Source organism: Silene latifolia, chromosome 2 (assembly GCF_048544455.1).
Source record: "Silene latifolia isolate original U9 population chromosome 2, ASM4854445v1, whole genome shotgun sequence".
NCBI lineage: Eukaryota > Viridiplantae > Streptophyta > Magnoliopsida > Caryophyllales > Caryophyllaceae > Silene > Silene latifolia.
In genome coordinates, this window is record NC_133527.1 from 12,063,363 (window position 1) to 12,082,285 (window position 18,923).

General features: G+C 42.0%; 1 protein-coding gene across 1 annotated transcript; it reads right to left on the bottom strand.

Moving 5' to 3' along the window:
- Window positions 1–2,000: 2,000 nt before the first annotated feature.
- On the bottom strand, window positions 2,001–8,462 carry LOC141642273 (uncharacterized). The gene is made up of 2 exons (XM_074451033.1): window positions 4,668–8,462; window positions 2,001–2,531 (listed from the first exon to the last, which is right to left on the bottom strand). The coding sequence occupies exon 1, from the start codon at window positions 6,672–6,674 to the stop codon at window positions 5,286–5,288; it is 1,389 nt and encodes a 462-aa protein (XP_074307134.1). The 5' UTR covers window positions 6,675–8,462; the 3' UTR covers window positions 2,001–2,531; window positions 4,668–5,285.
- Window positions 8,463–18,923: the final 10,461 nt, after the last annotated feature.

Consider the following 18,923-nt stretch of genomic DNA (forward strand, 5'->3'; position numbering starts at 1 on the left):
CGTCAATCCCCTACCTCAGAAGGTTTCCCCCACCGAGCTTGTGGCAGAGGGGATGAGAATAGGCAAGAGGTTGGCGAAATGGACTCAGCTAGCCGGCTCCCACATTATGGAGCAAGAGAGGACCATGGCTGAGGCTGCCTCACAGCTCGAGCGGCTAAGGCTGGAACTCGACGCGGCGAACAAGGAGGCTAAGAGGGCCAAGGCCGAGGTGAAGAGGCGTCCGTCGAGAGAAAACTCGGGGAGGACGCTGAAAAGGAGGTCCTTCGAGAGAGAGCCAAAGCCTGCGGCAAAGCCAAGGCCGCTAAGCCGGGGAGATGCGTGACCTCGTTCAGAAGCACGCCGACCTTTACCTTACGCAGAGGAACGAATTTAGGGACTTGTTTCAGTGCCAGGGGAAGGTGGTCCGGAACAAAGATACTATCATCGCCCAAAGGGAGGAGGACATTGAGAGACTCCAAACCGTTCTTCTCCCTAACATGTGTGCCCAATATCGGGACCTATCCGAAGAAGCTGCCAGGGAAGTGATTGAGGAGCTCTTCCCTCTTGATGGCTCCTTTCCATGGGACAAATTTGACGAGCTATTTGACGACAAGCTCGAAGCTAAGGAGGAAGCCGCGAAGGAAAAGGCCAAGGAGGAGGTAAGGGTGAAGAAGGAGGAAGAGGCGGCCGCGGAGAAGGCGGCCCTTGCTGAGGAGGCTAAGGCGGCCAGGGAAAAGGCCGAGAGGATGAAGGCAGCTGAGGCTGCTGAGACGGCTTCTGGGTCGCCCATTAAGGACGATGCTGCTAACGTCGCTGATGGCAAGCAGCAACAGGCATAGGGAGACGGGCGGTCGTCACCAGGCTCACCCGGCGTCTCGGATAGCCTTAGCTGTTCGGGGGCAAATTATTAAGCCTTTCCTCCCTGCCATCTTTTGGCGCTTGAATGATATGTCTGTAACCTTTTGCCTTTCTTTTCCTTGTATTTTTGATATACGGGTAGAGGTCGTCGTACCCGATCAAACAATTTACTCAACTAGTAGAGGGTAGTCGAGGTCGAACCACAAGGAGATCAAGTTTGAGTACTAGTTTTGTCTTAAATTATGGGTTAGCTACGCGAATCAATAAGTTGAGAGATATAGTAAACTAAATGACTAAACTAAATTAACTAACTAAGACTAGTTAACTAAGTAAAAAAGGTAATGAAAAGTGATTTAAATAATAAAGAAAAGCCTAGGATCCGATCTCACCTCCGACATGTTCATTTATTATCATAATCCCGTTATTTAGTTATTGAGGTAATGTGTAAGGAGGAGACGGCTCTAATTCGCCAAGCACCCCCCTCTCGGGTTCGCACTTGGACACTAGATATCCCTACCAACCCCCCTCTCGGGTTCGAAGGTCGGTATCCTTAATTTAACACCCGACTACCCCAAAAACATGCATATTCCCAAGGTAGCCTAACATTAACTAAGGTCATTAGGCCCACATCAAATTCCGGGTCATCCCACTCCCTCTCTCGAGGGTCGATTTCAAACCCAAGACTAGAGGTGCCCTCCTTTGGCTCTCCCTCTCGGTCTCAACCAAAGTTGACAATTAGGCTTAAACAAGGTAACCAAATCCCCAACCTAATTGGTTCTCACCAATGGACAAGGGTTAAGAATTAACATTACCCACAAATAAACCATCAAAAATAGTCAATCCTCTAGTCAACCCTTACTTATTTCCCCAACAACTAATTAAAATAGGATTTAATAAAGTAACTTACACATGTCGGGGTTAAATCGAATCCTAGTGAAAATACTACTCACTAATCATTACTAATCTAACACTAAACACATTTATAAGTACACTAAACATAATATTAAGCAAAATAGAACAATAAATATGACAACTTTAACTACTAATCTCAAGACTAAACATGAATAAATTAACACTAATCATAATAAGAGTAATAAAGACTAAAACTTGACTAAATTAATTAACACACAATAATAATAGAAATGACAATTAAAAAGAGAAAGGGAAGAAATAATTCATACCAACTTATAATTAAATGGAATTGAAATGAAAGATCTTCATACAAATATTGTAAATTGAGATAATAAACTAAATCTAAACTAAAAATAAAGAAGAAAAATGGGATTTTTATGTGATTTTATTGTAGAATAAACCCTAACTATACTACTCTACTCCTCCTGTTCTCGTCTTCTCTGACCAACCACGAAAACCCCAGAAAATCCCCAAATGACGGCTGCTCCCCCCACACCCAATGAAGCCTCCCTCTTTTTGGTCTTCCAAAAAGACATAAAAGCCCCTGACATTTGTCCAATTTGCTGGCTTCAATGTAACGGATCATGTGCATCGAGTTGACTACGAAGGAATGTGGCCCAATTAATTAAGGCAGCCCAAAGTCATGTGAGCACAAGATACATACGACTTGGCAAAAGAGAGGCACCATTTCACTATTTATAAAATGATTGGTCATGGAAGGGTTGATCATTTGTTAATTTCATTTGCTCCTCCTTGATCCGTTTTGACTCCCTTCTTTATTCCTACAAAATACAACCAACGAAAGTAGTACCAAAATCATGTAAATAAAGTAACCGTCTCAATTTATTTTAATAAAACTACTAATTAGTAATTAAACTAATAAATGAGCTATTTAATCAATTAAGCATGTAAAATTGAGTCGAAATAAGGTATAAATGAGGGGTAAAAAGCGACCAAAATGTCACATATCAAACATCCCCACACTTAAACCTTACTCGTCCTCGAGTAAGCTCATTAATTAAACTAAGACCCTCAATTTAAAATGGCTAACTAAACTACTAATAACCGATGAGAGGCAATTAACGGGCCTTCTCCGTCCCTTCAACTCACAACGAAACACAATGAGGTATGTGCCCCGTTGCAAGGCAAGTGGGGGCTTGCGGAAAATTTCGACACATCCAAACATTTAAGAACGAAATAGCACATATATAAGATGCATCACAAAAAGTCAAACCGCTTTCCTCATCTAAGCGGCCGTTTTACTTTTAAAAACCGAATAAAGAGAGTCATAAGTGGAGGATGTCGTCTCTGAGTCTTACCAAGGTATCGACTCCCTAATTCTAGCTCAAGCAACCTATATTGACAACACGAGGTGGCTAAGAAACAAATTCTAGGCGGGAAAGGGGAAGTACTTAGCTATACTCCCAAGAATGACACGACACACGCAAGATTCGACTCCATATCAAACCTTTGACCAAAAGGAGACCAAAGCCCGACTCTCACGGGTTTCACTAGTCACTCAAATGAAAGAACGTGGTGATTTTTGTGACAAAAAGTAGCCAAAATCACTCTCCTATCTCGACTTGCGAAGCATGCCCGCAATCTAATATGGTACTATATCCGATTTCCGCAAGAGAAATGTCAAATGATGCACATACAAGAGAGACAACCGGGTTATAATGGGGCTTGGGTTAGGTGAAAAGGGATCGGTGCAAGCACCGTTTTATGACATGTGAGGCTATCGGATCGAGTAGTCGCCACATCCAACCAATCCACTAAACTCTACCCCTGCAAAAGAATTCTTCCACAAAATATGGCAAGATTGTCATTTCCAAAAATCATTCAATTATTTACAAAGCAAGACTCAATTGCAAATCCATCAACCCTTTATTAGATACAAACACGACATTCTTTTCTTTTTGTTTTTCACTTTATTTTTTTCTCTTTTCTATTTGATTTTCTTGGTGGCATTTTTTTTTCTTTTCTTCTTTTTCTTGTAAACCTCTTAAATATGCAAAAATTGGTAAGCCAACAAGCTTCATTTCACTTTTGTGATATTTCGGACCGTTCACCTCAATAAAAATCAAACTTCCTACCCAATTATACTCCTCAAAACAACTACAAAGACGAACTACTCAACAAAGGTGAGATGTTTATGGAATGTAGTTATTTTATTGGCAAATGAAATGACAAGGCTTAGGCACAAATTGGGTAAACAAAAGGGAAAGATGATCAAATGGGTGAAAAATAAGCTTATTTGGCTACGAGAGGCTACTTTATTTGAACAAAATTGTCTCAACATGCACATCGACACTTCTACGGAATCAAGGAATGAGCACCATACTTGTGCGTTTTGACATGACATACCACGTAAGGAGAACTACTCTCATGACCTAAACGGGACCGGTTTGATGGACCGGCCATATGGAGGCTCTATCCTCACATTTTAGTAGCTATGTCGGTACCTAGGTCAAGTCTCGGGCCTAATACGGTCTCACAAGGTGGTCGCAAGTTGGTTGTTAAGCTAGACTTCCGGGTTTTTGCAAGCAAAAACCCTAACATGTGTCATCAAGAGGTACGAGCTATCAAAAGGGAAATGACACGGGCAAGACAAATTATCATCATTGGCAACATATGCCCTCCACATTTAGACCCTCTATGCAACTATTTACAAACACTATGCAAAGTGTATGAAATGCAACTAAACATATGAACAAGCTACGTGAATGCAAAGTGAACACATATATACATGACTAGTCTAAATACACACAATATCTTGTCCTAACAGCACACCAACACACGCATATCCAAAACGGTTCCCAAAGAGAACACCCACATCAAATATCCCGTCCTCCTCCATGCTAATATATACAAAAAGAAAAGGAAGGATAAAGGAGAAAGGATTGGAAGAATTTTACCAAACGTCTTCTCCGATGCTTGCATGTGTTGTCTATAAAAAAAGGTTAGGACAAGGCTATATATATAATATAAACAATGCAAAAATTTTGAAAATTTTGAAAATTTTCGATTTTTAGGTATTTTTATAATTCTCTCAAATTAACAAGTAAATATATACAAATATACACAAAGTGGATATTTTCCTCCCCACACTTAAAATTTACATCGTCCTAGATGGAACGAAATGTAGGCAAGAAATAGGAAAAATAAAACACATGTTTTTTGTATTTTTAAATAATAGAATTTCCTCCCCACACTTATTTATTTACATAATTTCCAATGGAAATAAATGTGTAGAGGAAATTCGAAAATGAAATACATGTTTTTGGTTTTTTGAAATATAAAATTTTCTCCCCACACTTATTTATTTACTATGTTTCAAAAAGAAACAAATGTGTGGAGAAAATTGAAATTAAATGCATGTTTTTGGTTTTTTCAATTTTTTTCAAAGAAAAGAACATGTTTTTGGGTTTTTAGAAAAATTTATCAAAAAGAAAAAGAATGTATAAAAAGCTTGGGTTGCCTCCCAAGAAGCGCGGTTTTAAGGAAACCGCTAAACCTACAAGTGATCCCAACAACTAACCGGGATCCCACAACCTATGGGCAAGACCACTTAACTCCTTGCCCAAGTCAATAAAGCTCACATCTTTGAGCTTCCTCCAATAATCATCAAGGTTGTGATCATTCTCCTCGACATTTTCAAACTCAATTTTATATAATATTTCCTCCTTCATTGGAGGAGAATGATCAAAACCAACGAGTAAGGGCCAATCAACAACATTGGAGACTTCACTAGTCTTCTTGCCCCTCACTTCCTCTTTCCTCTTATCCTCAAAATTGTCACTCAAATAATCATCAAAAGTCAAACGAGGAGCCAAAACAACCTCCTTGAAAGGATGGTCACACTCATCCTTCTCAATCATGTACTCATAAGATGGGGTAAAAAGGTCAAGAGGAAGAAAATCAACGGAAATAAGAGAATCATCCTCGATAAAAGAGATAGGCATCGAGGCTTCTTGGAAGAATCTCGCAAAGGTGGGTTCTCCGAAAGAATCAATATCCACAACATCATCATCCCACTTCACCTCAAGACTATCATCAAACATGTTTAGACTCTCTTTTTTCCAAGACTCGTTGAAAATACCACTCTCCTCAAAACACTCTTTACTCAACTCCTCCATCTCATGGTCTACCTCAAATGACATGCTCTCATACTCACATATGCCAAATTGATCAAGCTCATCAATAACAAGTGTATCACTCGGCTCACCCAACTCATAATCATCATGAAACAACATAGTTTCAAGCTCACACTCGCCAAATTGCTCAACCACATCTTGGACAAAAGAAGGAGATTCGTTAAGCACAATAATATCATCAAGAGGTGACATGTTATCAACATGATAAAGCACATAAGACTCCACAAAATCGTTGCCATTAAACATGTTATCATTTTCCAACGAGGACATAGAAGATTCATTCAATTCATGCTCAAATGTAGGAAAATCAAGAGACACAATCACATTATCATTAGGAACAAATTCACAAGACTCCACAAAACCATTATCATTATCACTCAAGACATCACTCTTAAAATTCTCAACATTTTCCAAATCACTTGAACTATGAGCAAGAGTGTCGATGTATTGGTTTGTTGTTTCAATGAATTGTTCCATCATGATCTCAAGGTTTGATTTAGGAAGCGGGGTATTCAAATCCCATTGGTATGTGTCATTAGCCAACCTTCTAAAAAGTTCCCAATTCTCCAAATAATTTGTGTCAATGAATTGCCCACCACACATATAGTTGACTATGGTCCAAGTCTCTTGATTCATGCCATAATACACAACAAGGCAAAGTTCCCATGTTTCAAAACAATTATCAAATTGACCAACATATTCACCAAGCCTATCAAAATAACAATAAAATGGCTCATGCTCAAATTGTGGGAAGTGAAAACTAGCCATCTTATCACAAGTAACAAGTAACAAATACGTAGTCTAACAAATCTAAGACACAACTAATATCAATCTGTTGATCTCCCCGGCAACGGCGCCATTTTGATATAAGGGTAGAGGTCGTCGTACCCGATCAAACAATTTACTCAACTAGTAGAGGGTAGTCGAGGTCGAACCACAAGGAGATCAAGTTTGAGTACTAGTTTTGTCTTAAATTATGGGTTAGCTACGCGAATCAATAAGTTGAGAGATATAGTAAACTAAATGACTAAACTAAATTAACTAACTAAGACTAGTTAACTAAGTAAAAAAGGTAATGAAAAGTGATTTAAACAATAAAGAAAAGCCTAGGATCCGATCTCACCTCCGACATGTTCATTTATTATCATAATCCCGTTATTTAGTTATTGAGGTAATGTGTAAGGAGGAGACGGCTCTAATTCGCCAAGCACCCCCCTCTCGGGTTCGCACTTGGACACTAGCTATCCCTACCAACCCCCCTCTCGGGTTCGAAGGTCGGTATCCTTAATTTAACACCCGACTACCCCAAAAACATGCATATTCCCAAGGTAGCCTAACATTAACTAAGGTCATTAGGCCCACATCAAATTAAGGTCATCCCACTCCCTCTCTCGAGGGTCGATTTCAAACCCAAGACTAGAGGTGCCCTCCTTTGGCTCTCCCTCTCGGTCTCAACCAAAGTTGACAATTAGGCTTAAACAAGGTAACCAAATCCCCAACCTAATTGGTTCTCACTAATGGACAAGGGTTAAGAATTAACATTACCCACAAATAAACCATCAAAAATAGTCAATCCTCTAGTCAACCCTTACTTATTTCCCCAACAACTAATTAAAATAGGATTTAATAAAGTAACTTACACACATGTATAGGGGTTAAATCGAATCCTAGTGAAAATACTACTCACTAATCATTACTAATCTAACACTAAACACATTTATAAGTACACTAAACATAATATTAAGCAAAATAGAACAATAAATATGACAACTTTAACTACTAATCTCAAGACTAAACATGAATAAATTAACACTAATCATAATAAGAGTAATAAAGACTAAAACTTGACTAAATTAATTAACACATGATAATAATAGAAATGACAATTAAAAAGAAAGGGAAGAAATAATTCATACCAACTTATAATTAAATGGAATTGAAATGAAAGATCTTCATACAAATATTGTAAATTGAGATAATAAACTAAATCTAAACTAAAAATAAAGAAGAAAAATGGGATTTTTATGTGATTTTATTGTAGAATAAACCCTAACTATACTACTCTACTCCTCCTGTTCTCGTCTTCTCTGACCAACCACGAAAACCCCAGAAAATCCCCAAATGACGGCTGCTCCCCCCACACCCAATGAAGCCTCCCTCTTTTTGGTCTTCCAAAAAGACATAAAAGCCCCTGACATTTGTCCAATTTGCTGGCTTCAATGTAACGGATCATGTGCATCGAGTTGACTACGAAGGAATGTGGCCCAATTAATTAAGGCAGCCCAAAGTCATGTGAGCACAAGATACATACGACTTGGCAAAAGAGAGGCACCATTTCACTATTTATAAAATGATTGGTCATGGAAGGGTTGATCATTTGTTAATTTCATTTGCTCCTCCTTGATCCGTTTTGACTCCCTTCTTTATTCCTACAAAATACAACCAACGAAAGTAGTACCAAAATCATGTAAATAAAGTAACCGTCTCAATTTATTTTAATAAAACTACTAATTAGTAATTAAACTAATAAATGAGCTATTTAATCAATTAAGCATGTAAAATCGAGTCGAAATAAGGTATAAATGAGGGGTAAAAAGCGACCAAAATGTCACATATCAATTTTGTACAACTTTGGTAGGTTGTGTTTTGGCTTATCCTTATGGGGACGGCCGTCGTCTTTATTTTCCTCACTTTGTAACTTGATCATTTTTTAATAAGAGTTCGTTTCTTTTGCCTCCGGCTTGGCCGAGGTCTTTACCCCATTTTTCTGAGTTTTCTTGCGCTAGTGGTTGAGCATCTTAACTGTAAACGTTTTCACTTTGCCTCTGGCTTGGCCGAGGTCTTTTCTCGTCTTCGTCTGAGTTGTCTTCTTACGTTATTAGTTGAGCGCCTCTTTTGCTTCGCCTCGGCCGGGTAAGCGATCTAAAATGCGTATCTCAACCGTGTTTAACGTTCCCAAGTACGTTGACCGCTTTTGCGAGTATCATTTTATCGTAATGATCGCTAGTGGCGTCTACCACTTGGAGTGGCTCGCTGCGGCGTCTACCTCTTGGGGTGATCGCTGTAGTAGCGTCTACTACTTGGGGTGGCTGCGACGGCGGCTTCTTGATGATGATCGCTAGTGGCGTCTACCACTTGGAGTGACTTTGCGGCGTCTACCTCTTGGGGTGATAGTAGCGTCTACTACTTGGGTGACCGTGACGGCGCTTTGCTTTTTGATGATGACGTCGTGGCGTCTACCACTTGGAGTGGCCGCTGCGGCGTCTACCTCTTGGGGTGACTGCCAGTAGCGTCTACTACTTGGGGTGACAAGCGACAGTACTCGCTTCTTGATGATGATGCGCCGTGGCGTCTACCACTTGGAGTGATAGCTGCGGCGTCTACCTCTTGGGGTGACAGTAGTAGCGTCTACTACTTGGGGTGACGCGCGACGGTACACGCTTCTTGATGATGATCGCTAGTGGCGTCTACCACTGGAGTGATCTGCGGCGTCTACCTCTTGGGGTGATCGCTAGTAGCGTCTACTACTTGGGCGGCTATCGCGACGGCGCCGCTTTTTGATGATGATTGCCGCTCTTGTCGGTATGACGAAAGTGTGCCAAGACTTTTTGTTTCGATAGTGACTATTTGGGAAATGAACACTTTGATGGAGAACTTGGACGATTCCTCATTAGATAGAAACATGTGTCGGGGTACCCACAATTGTCTTGGGCACCTCCGGCACTTTACAAGGTACTCTACGAGATCGTCGGTGTTCTAACGGCTTATTAAAGGCACACCTTCCTAGTTAGCCGTCGGTTGCATCCATGAGGTCGCCCTCCTGTTGTAAGGATGGGCTTTTCCCCTTCTCGACTTCTTTGCCGCTTTGAGGGATTGCATGTTGCATCCTCGCGGATATTTGGACGTTGACCACCTCGTCCTTCTCGTCCTTGGAGACGAGCTTATGCGCTTCCCCCCCGGTCCGAGACATACATCGGTGTCGGGCCCGTATGGACATCACTGCGTCGGCCTCGCTCGAGTGACTCGGCCGATAAGAACGTTGTAGGCGGACGAGCCGTCAATGACCACGAACTCGGCTAGGACATTCTTAGCCGCACTCCCTTCGCCGAACATCACCGTGATCGATTGACCCTGGGGTACTAGGCGGCCCCGGAGAAGGCATGCGATGGGTGGAGCGGGGGCTTAGGTCCTTGACTTTGAGGCCATCGAGGTTGAGGAAGCATTCCCGAACATGATGTTCGTGTAGGCGCTGTGTCAATCGGGCACCTCTTGACAGGTGGTTGGATATGTCCAAGTGGACTATGAGTGGGTATTTGTGAGGGGCGATGACCCCCTCGTAGTCCTTCTTTCCGATAGTTATATCGGGGATCTTTGAAGCGGGGACCATTGTTTTGGGCACAAAGTTGATGGCCCGATACGGCTCGTTCGGGTGTCGTTTGTGCCCATGAGCGGACCCACCATTCTCGTTGCCCCCGATGACAACATGGATCACTCCTATTCGTTCAAAGACGGATTTCTTATTTGATCCGCCGGCCTCAGTCTTTTGGCCTTTGGCAACATACTTGTCGAGGCTCCTCTTCCGGATTAGCTCTTCAATGGCATTCTTGAGATGCGCGGTTGTCGATAAGGTGACCGGTGTGGCCGTGGTACTCACAGTACTGGCTCGTGTCACCGTCTCCCTTCGGCTTGGGGGGCCTTTCCCATTTCTGGCCCTCGCCCTTGCTCAGGGCGAAGACCTTAGAGGTGATCATGGGCCGGGCCAATGCGGGCTTGGGCCGGGCCTTTCTAACAAAAGCAGCCCATTTGTATGGGCCGGGTCGGGTCGGGCCAAATGTGTGGACTTATTTAGCAAGCCCAAACCCGACCATTATGGGCTAATGCGGGCTTTTGGGCCTAAATGGGCTTTTCCGGGCCCTAAAATTTACGACTTACCCTCGGAAATAGTTAGAGTAATACCTTCAATTACAACTTTTAAAACATACATAGTGTATAAAATTGTACAAAATATGATGAAATGCATAAGAATTACTCTCTATAATAAAATAAAGACAAGCATCGCTACTTTAGAATGCTTAATCATGCATTCATAGATATGATTTATTTTATGTATACTTTGTTTTATAAATCTAAAAAAATATACTTGAGTTTGTAAAGAGTTGGGTATAACTTTAACGTTACTTTAATATGTTTTATTAGAAAAAAAATTCATTATCAATAAATATGGGCCGAGTCGGGCCAAAATTTGGGCCAAACGCTTGGCCCAAACCCGGCCCCAAAATATTTTGGGCCTTTTTAGGCCGATCCATGGGCTTTTTTGGGCCAAAACTAAAGGGCCAAGCCCTTCCAAAAAGCGGGCCGAACCGGGTAGGATTAATGGGCTTGGGCCATTTGATCAGCTCTAGAAGACCTCGGCGGCAGATACAACCAGGGGGGTGTGATCACTGTACCGCCTTTGGTGGTACGTTCTCGAACTCCCCCCGGCGCCCGCTGAGCTCTGCTTTCTGGCAGATCTATCAGACCGTGACCTATTATTGTCACGGCGTCTTTCATCCGGGTTGTCCTCCCGGTGGCTCTTCTTCTCGGTTTGACCTGCCTCGCGTGGCCGACCCAGTCTTGTGATAGTCCTCTACCTTGATGGCTTGGTCGGCCATCTTCCTGGCGGCGTCTAAGCCCAGGCCTCCGGACTTGATGAGCTCGTTTTTAAGTCTCCCCTTGGGAGGCCTTTCATCATGCAAGGTGCCCATTTCGGGATTAATCTCTCGAATCTGCTTTGAAACTTGGCATCGAACCTCTTCACATAGCCGTAGAGACTCGCCCCCCTCCCCGCCTAATAGTTAGGAGGTCCGAGTGTCTCCACGGCCCTCCTCTTATTGCAAGAGTATTGGGCTAGGAAGGCGTCCCTTAGGTCGGCGTGTAAAGATATCCGAGCCGTCGGGCGCCCCTTTGTACCAACTCGAGCCATCCCATGCAAGGTCGTTGGGAAGACTCGGCACGGACTTCATCGGGTTGTTCCCACACCGACATGTACGACTCAAAGGCCTCGGCATGGTCGGTGGGGTCGCTATCCCCTTTGTATGTGAACGCCGACAATTTTAGTTTGGTGGGCACGGCGGTGTCAAGGACATAGGCCGAGGGGTGTCGACCACGTGTCGAATGACACGCGGCGATCGGCTCCTCGCATTCCTAGTCCGGCTCCTCTCCTCGTCTTGGGTGGGGCTTCTCCTCCGACTATGGTAAGTCGGGCTTCTTCTCCGACTCCGACGAGTCGGACTTCTTTCACTCCTCCGAGGCGAGGCCTCGTCGATCGCATGGCGAGCTGTCCTCCGCGGGTGCGGGAAGGACTTAGGTCGACCACGGCACGCCTGGGCTCCTCCGGCGTCTTGACGGGGCCGGCTTCTTCCAGTGCTCCATTCAAGTCTCTTGGAGTCACGTTCGGGCCCTGGTCTCTGGGACGGGTTCCGCCGCTCTTGTCGGTGTGACGGTGTGAGCCGACGTACTACTAATGAGGTCAGGAGTAGCTTCGGTTTCGATACATCAACCACATGTCCCATGATGGTGACCTGGTTGGCGGGGCGACGTATCGGTATTATTGGCATCCCGTACTCGGCTGAATTACCCGGCGGTGGAGGGCTCGCAACTCGAGTTGTGGACGGTATCATGCAGGCGAACTCGGTTTCGTCGATTCACGAATACCTCTTGTTGTTTTGACATCTTCTTAGCTTTTTGGGTGGGTTTTTTTTTTTTTTTTTTTTGTTTGGGAATGAATGTGACTAGCTTCTAGTATCTTTCCCCACAGACGGCGCCAATTGTTCGGGTGTAATTCCGGAGCGATTATTTATCACCACCCGTGCTTGTAGAATGACGTCTTTTGTCAACTCCTCCTTGCGGTCTCCTGAAACAATGAGCAAGCGAGGGCTCGGCTTTGGGCGAGCGAACTCACTCCGACGCTCAAGTCGGTAAACTTAGAAAGATAAGTTGTTGTTACTTGGTGAAGTAAATATTGTAGAGAGATAAGGAAGATATTACGGATGAATAGTGAATCTTAGGTTAAATTGTGGATCCTTTACTCAATGAGAGTAGAGGAGTATTTATAGACTTTCACCTTTTGTCACGTAGTGGCCAAGTGGCCAAGTGGCTAGCGGTGGAAAGGCGATCTACCCTTCGGCCGAGGGACCCATGGCAGGCCGGCGGGCCCTGTTGACTCACCGCCAAGGGGTCTTGGATATGAGTTCGTGGATGTGTGCCCGGCCATTTGTGGTTGCCCGGGGACCCGTCGACAGAAGACGCGCGTCGTTAGTTAATTTGTCTAAGCCGTTGACTTCTTTGTGGATATCTTTGACCTTGCTCAATGTGTTGACTTAGTCGTGGTCTGAGAATATGCCCCATCATTATTATTATTATTATTATTATTATTATTATTATTATTATTATTATTATTATTATTATTATTATTATTATTATTATTATTATTATTATTATTATTATTATTATTATTATTATTATTATTATTATTATTATTATTATTATTATTATTATTATTATTATTATTATTATTATTATTATTATTATTATTATTATTATTATTATTATTATTATTATTATTATTATTATTATTATTATTATTATTATTATTATTATTATTATAGAAGGATGCGCGCATCTTTCATTAAAAGAAAAATAAAAGTTTACATGAAATTGGTGGGGAGCCGAGAGACAACTGGGCTCCACACCCTTAGCAATAAGCAAAGCTAAGTCTAGTAAAAATGTAAGCGGCCACCCGAGCCCCCGCATCCTGAGATACCGAGAATTTCTGGATCCGCTTGAGTAAGGCAACAACATCCGAACCTAACTCCCCAAGTGAAGAGAAAGAGAAAGGAAGAAAACCATAACCCGCTACCGCGCACAAATCCCCATACTTAGCACACTTTCGCTGAGCAGCATCAGCGACAACCCGGCCAGGCACAAAATCCGACATCCCAGTCTGAGTCAAAGGAGAAGAACACGTCAAGTCAACGCACATATCACGCCCCCTGTCCCAAAAATAAAGCAATAAATCCGCAGGACGAAGAGAGCCACCATGTCCATCAACCAAACCGATATCAACCTCCTTTCCCGCAGTAATACCAGATGTATAGCAGATGTCGAAAAGAGTGTCCCGGACAAGGTTATGCCGATGTTTAACGCACACAAGATGCAAAGACAAGAAACAGCGTGGTCCCCAAAAACATCCTCAGCAAAAACCCGAGAGCAAGCCGGACAGGGCCTAGATACCGTGAATAACGGAACACCCAGACGATACTCCAGCACACTACGGTAAGTCCTCCCGTTCATAGTCTGACCTAACCCCGAGATAGGAACCGCACGTAACCAATCAGATGAGTGAGAACCCTGCTGAGTAGTAGTAGTAGTAGTAAGTGAAATTAAATTAAGTTAATTTAAGTAAGATTCTTTTAATTCAGAAAGTTAAGCAATTATAAGTTAAATTCAACAAAATTAAGTTCAGCAAAATTAAGTTCAGTAAAATTAAGTTCAACAAAATTAAGTTCAGCAAAATTAAGTTCAGAAAAGTTTAGCAAAATTAAGTTAAGTTCAGAAAAATTAAGTTAAGTTCAGCAACTTTAAGTCCAAAAGAATAGGGCCTAAGTATATAGGCCTCTTAGAAGCATTCTTGTGGAGGTAATTACGGTTGAAGGCTATATTTTTATTATTATTATTATTATTATTTTTTGATAAGGTAAGAAAATTAGGTTGATCCTCTAGGGTAGAACCAACCTATCTCATCCTTTCGAATGAGGGGGTAAGTTGAAGCCACCGGCTTTCAAACCACCTCGAAAGAGTTGGACATGAATGTCCAATAGAAGCCATGAAGTCATCAACCTTGTTGGCTTCACGAAAGCAATGTTTAATTATCACTTCATCGAAGAAATGAAGATCTAATTTCACATCCTTGATAATACTAAACATTTCCCAAAGAATTTGCCAAGTACTACGAATTGAGTTAATAACACATAAATTATCACCCTCCACAATTAACTTTGAGATTCCTAAGTGTTTAACGGCTAAAATACCTTCTTTTAAAACGAGAGCTTCCGCAACAAGAATACTACTAGATCCGCACTTTTTTGCTCCTAACAAAACGAAGGCTATGTCTTCCGGACTTTGAGTCTATCATCAAATAAGTAATTCACACTCTCATCATAAGAACATATTACATTTATTCACTATGAACAAATTAATTCCTTACCAGATAAGGCTAATTGCATATTTAGACAAAATTACCAAGGCTATTATTTTTTATATTAACCGTCTTATTTACCTTTTACACTATTTTTCTCTTAGTTATTGTCCTAAAAGACTTAATAGAATTGATCATAAGTCATAACCTAGCAATAAAATGCTAGGTCATAAGCTCTCTTTTTCTATATGTCAAAAAAAAAACTCCATCCACAAGTTGAGTTAGGTTCTTATAATCTCGTTTTATACTAACATTAATTTAGAATCGTTTTACTCTACACTTAGAATCGTTTTATACTACCATTCATTCACTTTAAACCATGGCTCATGTACTTTAAAAACATGTACTTTAAAAAGTAAGTAGTTATTGAAAAGGTCTTGGCCTAATGATTAAAATTACGGAATTATGACAACATATCACAGTTCGAATTTCTCTCCACTTATATTGTACGGGTCTGGCGTTTCATTTGGAAAAAAAAGAAAGGCTGGAATAGTTACTTCCCCAATTAATTTGATCCAGTTTCGGTTGAGGGAGGGGTTGACGGGATTAGCGAGGGGATGGGGTGGACTAGTCCGCCACCGGGATTTGTCAACGTGAATGTCGATGGAGGGGTGAAAGAGGAGGTGGGTGTTAGCTTGGGGGTGGTGTGTCGAGATGATCGGGGGAAAGTGTTGTGGGCTGTGTCGAGTGTGACGGAGCGGGTTTGGGAGCCTCACATCGCTGAAACTGAAGCAGTCCTCAAAGGAGTTAAAGAAGGAGTGCGAAATGGGGCACACGAGTGTTGTCTTTGAAAGTGATTGTCTACAGGTTATCGAAGCTTTGAAGAAGAAGACTAAAGGAAGGAGTATCTTTTGGTTAATTTTGGACGATATTTTAGCTTTATGTAATTCTTTTATTTCTGTTGTTTGGTCACATATTAGTCGCGTTAACAATTGTGTAGCGCATGCTTTAGCTCATATCGAACCTAGAATAGTTGGTAGATTTCTGTGGTCGTCGGATGTTTTACCTCCGATTGCAAACAGTGTTGTACTTTTTTATTTATCATTAATGCGTAATGCGCCTTCGGGCTGTTACCCTCAGAAAAAAAAAATTTGATCCGGTCTCACGAATCCTTCTCCCCTTATATGGGTCATGCTCATTCATGGACATGATTTACTCAATCATGGACATGAATGACCATTATACCCTTGTCATTTCCATACACTCATTTTCCATTTTACCACATTATCAGTAATCCTCTAAAATTAAGCACTCTACAACCACCCACCATTGGCCACCAACCACCACATACAGCCGCCATACACCACTGTCCCCTACCATCACGCCCTATGCACTGAATTGATTCAAACAGTGGGTTTGTTTTTCAGACTCAATTGATTCAATTAGGTCACTTCTCAATTATCATCCGATTGTTGGTAGGCTTTGAGAACAATGTAAGTATATTGGAAGAAGGCCTTAATTAGCATGAACTAATACACAACATTCAAGTCAATGCTTTCGATTGCACAACATCCATGTTGATGCTTCATGTGAATGTGCTACTACAGTTCGCTTCCTCATTGGCAATAATATTCATTAATAATATTTTTTTCAAACCCTAATTTCATTAGTATAAATTAATCTAATCTCCCTAATTTGATATAAAGTTAATAAATTAAAATTTTTACCTGATTAATCTGAGAATTAGCGTATATAATTGATTAATTTGATAAATTTGATTACATTTGTGTTTTTTGGTGCGAGATTTGATTAAATTTGTGAGAAAGTGAATTAGTGTTTGTCTATATTGTTTTGGAGGGAAGGGTACGTAATGGAAAATTAATGGCAAAAAGTCTATAAAAGAGTAAATTGCGTCAATGAAAAAGCAACTACGCCTTATATTTGTGGCTTAGTTGTTAAAATTACAGGTTCGAATCCTTCTTCAGTTAATATTGTACTCGTTTACATGTAGACCTGTCAAACGGGTCGGGCGGGTCGGGTCATACGGGTCGGGTCAGAATACGGGTCGGGTCAAATACGAGTCGGGTCAGATACGGGTCGGGTCATACGGGTCACGGGTCGGGTTAGGGTCAGAATACGGGTCAAGAAATAATTTTTAACGCCTTTTTTAAACGATTTTTTAAATTTAAAAAATATTTTTTTAAAAATTAAATATATTTTAAATTATTATTTTAGTCATATTCATCATATACAATAACTATATTGATATAATTATTAAAATAAAGTTTTTTTAATAATTATTTTATTATTAAATATTGTTCCGGGTATGAATTCCGAAGTAGGTTTGTTTACCACGCTAGCTTTGTCGAATAATGCCTCTTCTAGCCTTGACTGCTCTCCTCGGCCTCTCCTGCAACAATGAGCAAACTGAGGGCTTGGCTTTGTGCCAAGCGTACTCACTCCGACGCTCAAGTCAGTGAACTTATTGTGATTAAGTGGTATGTTGCTTGATGACGTGTATTGTAGAGAGATGAGAGAGATAATACCAATTTAAGGGGTTCTTAGGTTAGATTCCGGATGGCTCCTTTCTGTGGACAAAATTTGACGAGCTGTTCGACGATAGGCTCGAGGCTAAAGAGAAGGCTGCGGCGGATAAGGCTGCCGAGGACGCGAGGGCCAAGAAGGAGGAGGCGGCCGCAAAGGCGGCCCTTGTAGAGGAGACGAGGGCGGCAGGAGGAGGCCGCGGGATCAAGCGGCATTTGAGGATGCTAAGGCCGCTAAGAAAGCTGCGGCGGATAAGGCGGTGAGGATGCTAAGGTCGCTAAGAAAGTCTGCGGCGGATAAGGCATTTGAGGATGCTAAGGCCGCCAAGAAAGCCGAGGATGCTAAGGGCCGCCAGATTGCACCTAAGCCGCTCACCGAGGGTAACGCGCGCGATGGCGGTAAGGGCAAGCGAAAGAACAGGCATAGGAGAGACGGGCGGTCGTCACGAGGCTCACCGGCGTCTCGGATAGCCGGCTATTCGGGGGCCAACTATTAAGCCTTTTCTCCCGCCATCCTTTTGGCGCTTCAAAGAACCAAATCCGAAACCTTTTGCTTTACTTTTCCTTGTATTTTTGTAAGACCCTGGTAGGTAGAGTCTTGGCTTATCCCAAAGGGGACGGCCGTCGTCTGTGTTTCTCCTTCTTGTAACTCGTTATCTTTTTCTTAATGAGAATTTTGCTTGCTTTGCCTGGGTCGGGCCGTGGCATTTGGTTTATCCCTTCACTTGTCTTGGGCGTTAATTAATTGAGCGCTTTTCGTTTTTACCTTTGGCTTCAGCCGAGGCAGTTAGAATGCGTATCTCATTTGTGTTTATCGTCTTTAAGCTCGGTCTTAATTTGCCGAGGGTAGTTGCGTTAATTAATTGAGCGCTTTTTCGTTTTTACCTTCGGCTTGGCGAGCGGTTAGAATGCGTATCTCAACCGTGTTTAACGTCTTTAAGCTCGGTCTTAATTTGCCGAGGGTAGTTGCGTTAATTAATTGAGCGCTTTTTCGTTTTTACCTTTGGCTTGGCCGAGCGGTTAGAATGCGTATCTCATTTGTGTTTAACGTCTTTAAGCTCGGTCTTAATTTGCCGAGGGTAGTTGCGTTAATTAATTGAGCGCTTTTTCGTTTTTACCTTCGGCTTGGCCGAGGCAGTTAGAATGCGTATCTGTTGTGTTTAACGTCTTTAAGCTCGGTCTTAATTTGCCGAGGGTAGTCGCGTTTCACTCGTCTCTTCCCGGCTAGTTACCGGGGCAACGGAGTTTACGTTTTGACCGCCGTTGAACATATGTTAGCATATCGGCTCGTCCCCGTCA

Coding starts and splice junctions, on each gene's coding strand:
- LOC141642273 (XM_074451033.1), bottom strand. CDS start 6,674: ATGGCTAGTTTTCACTTCCCACAATTTGAGCATGAGCCATTTTATTGT.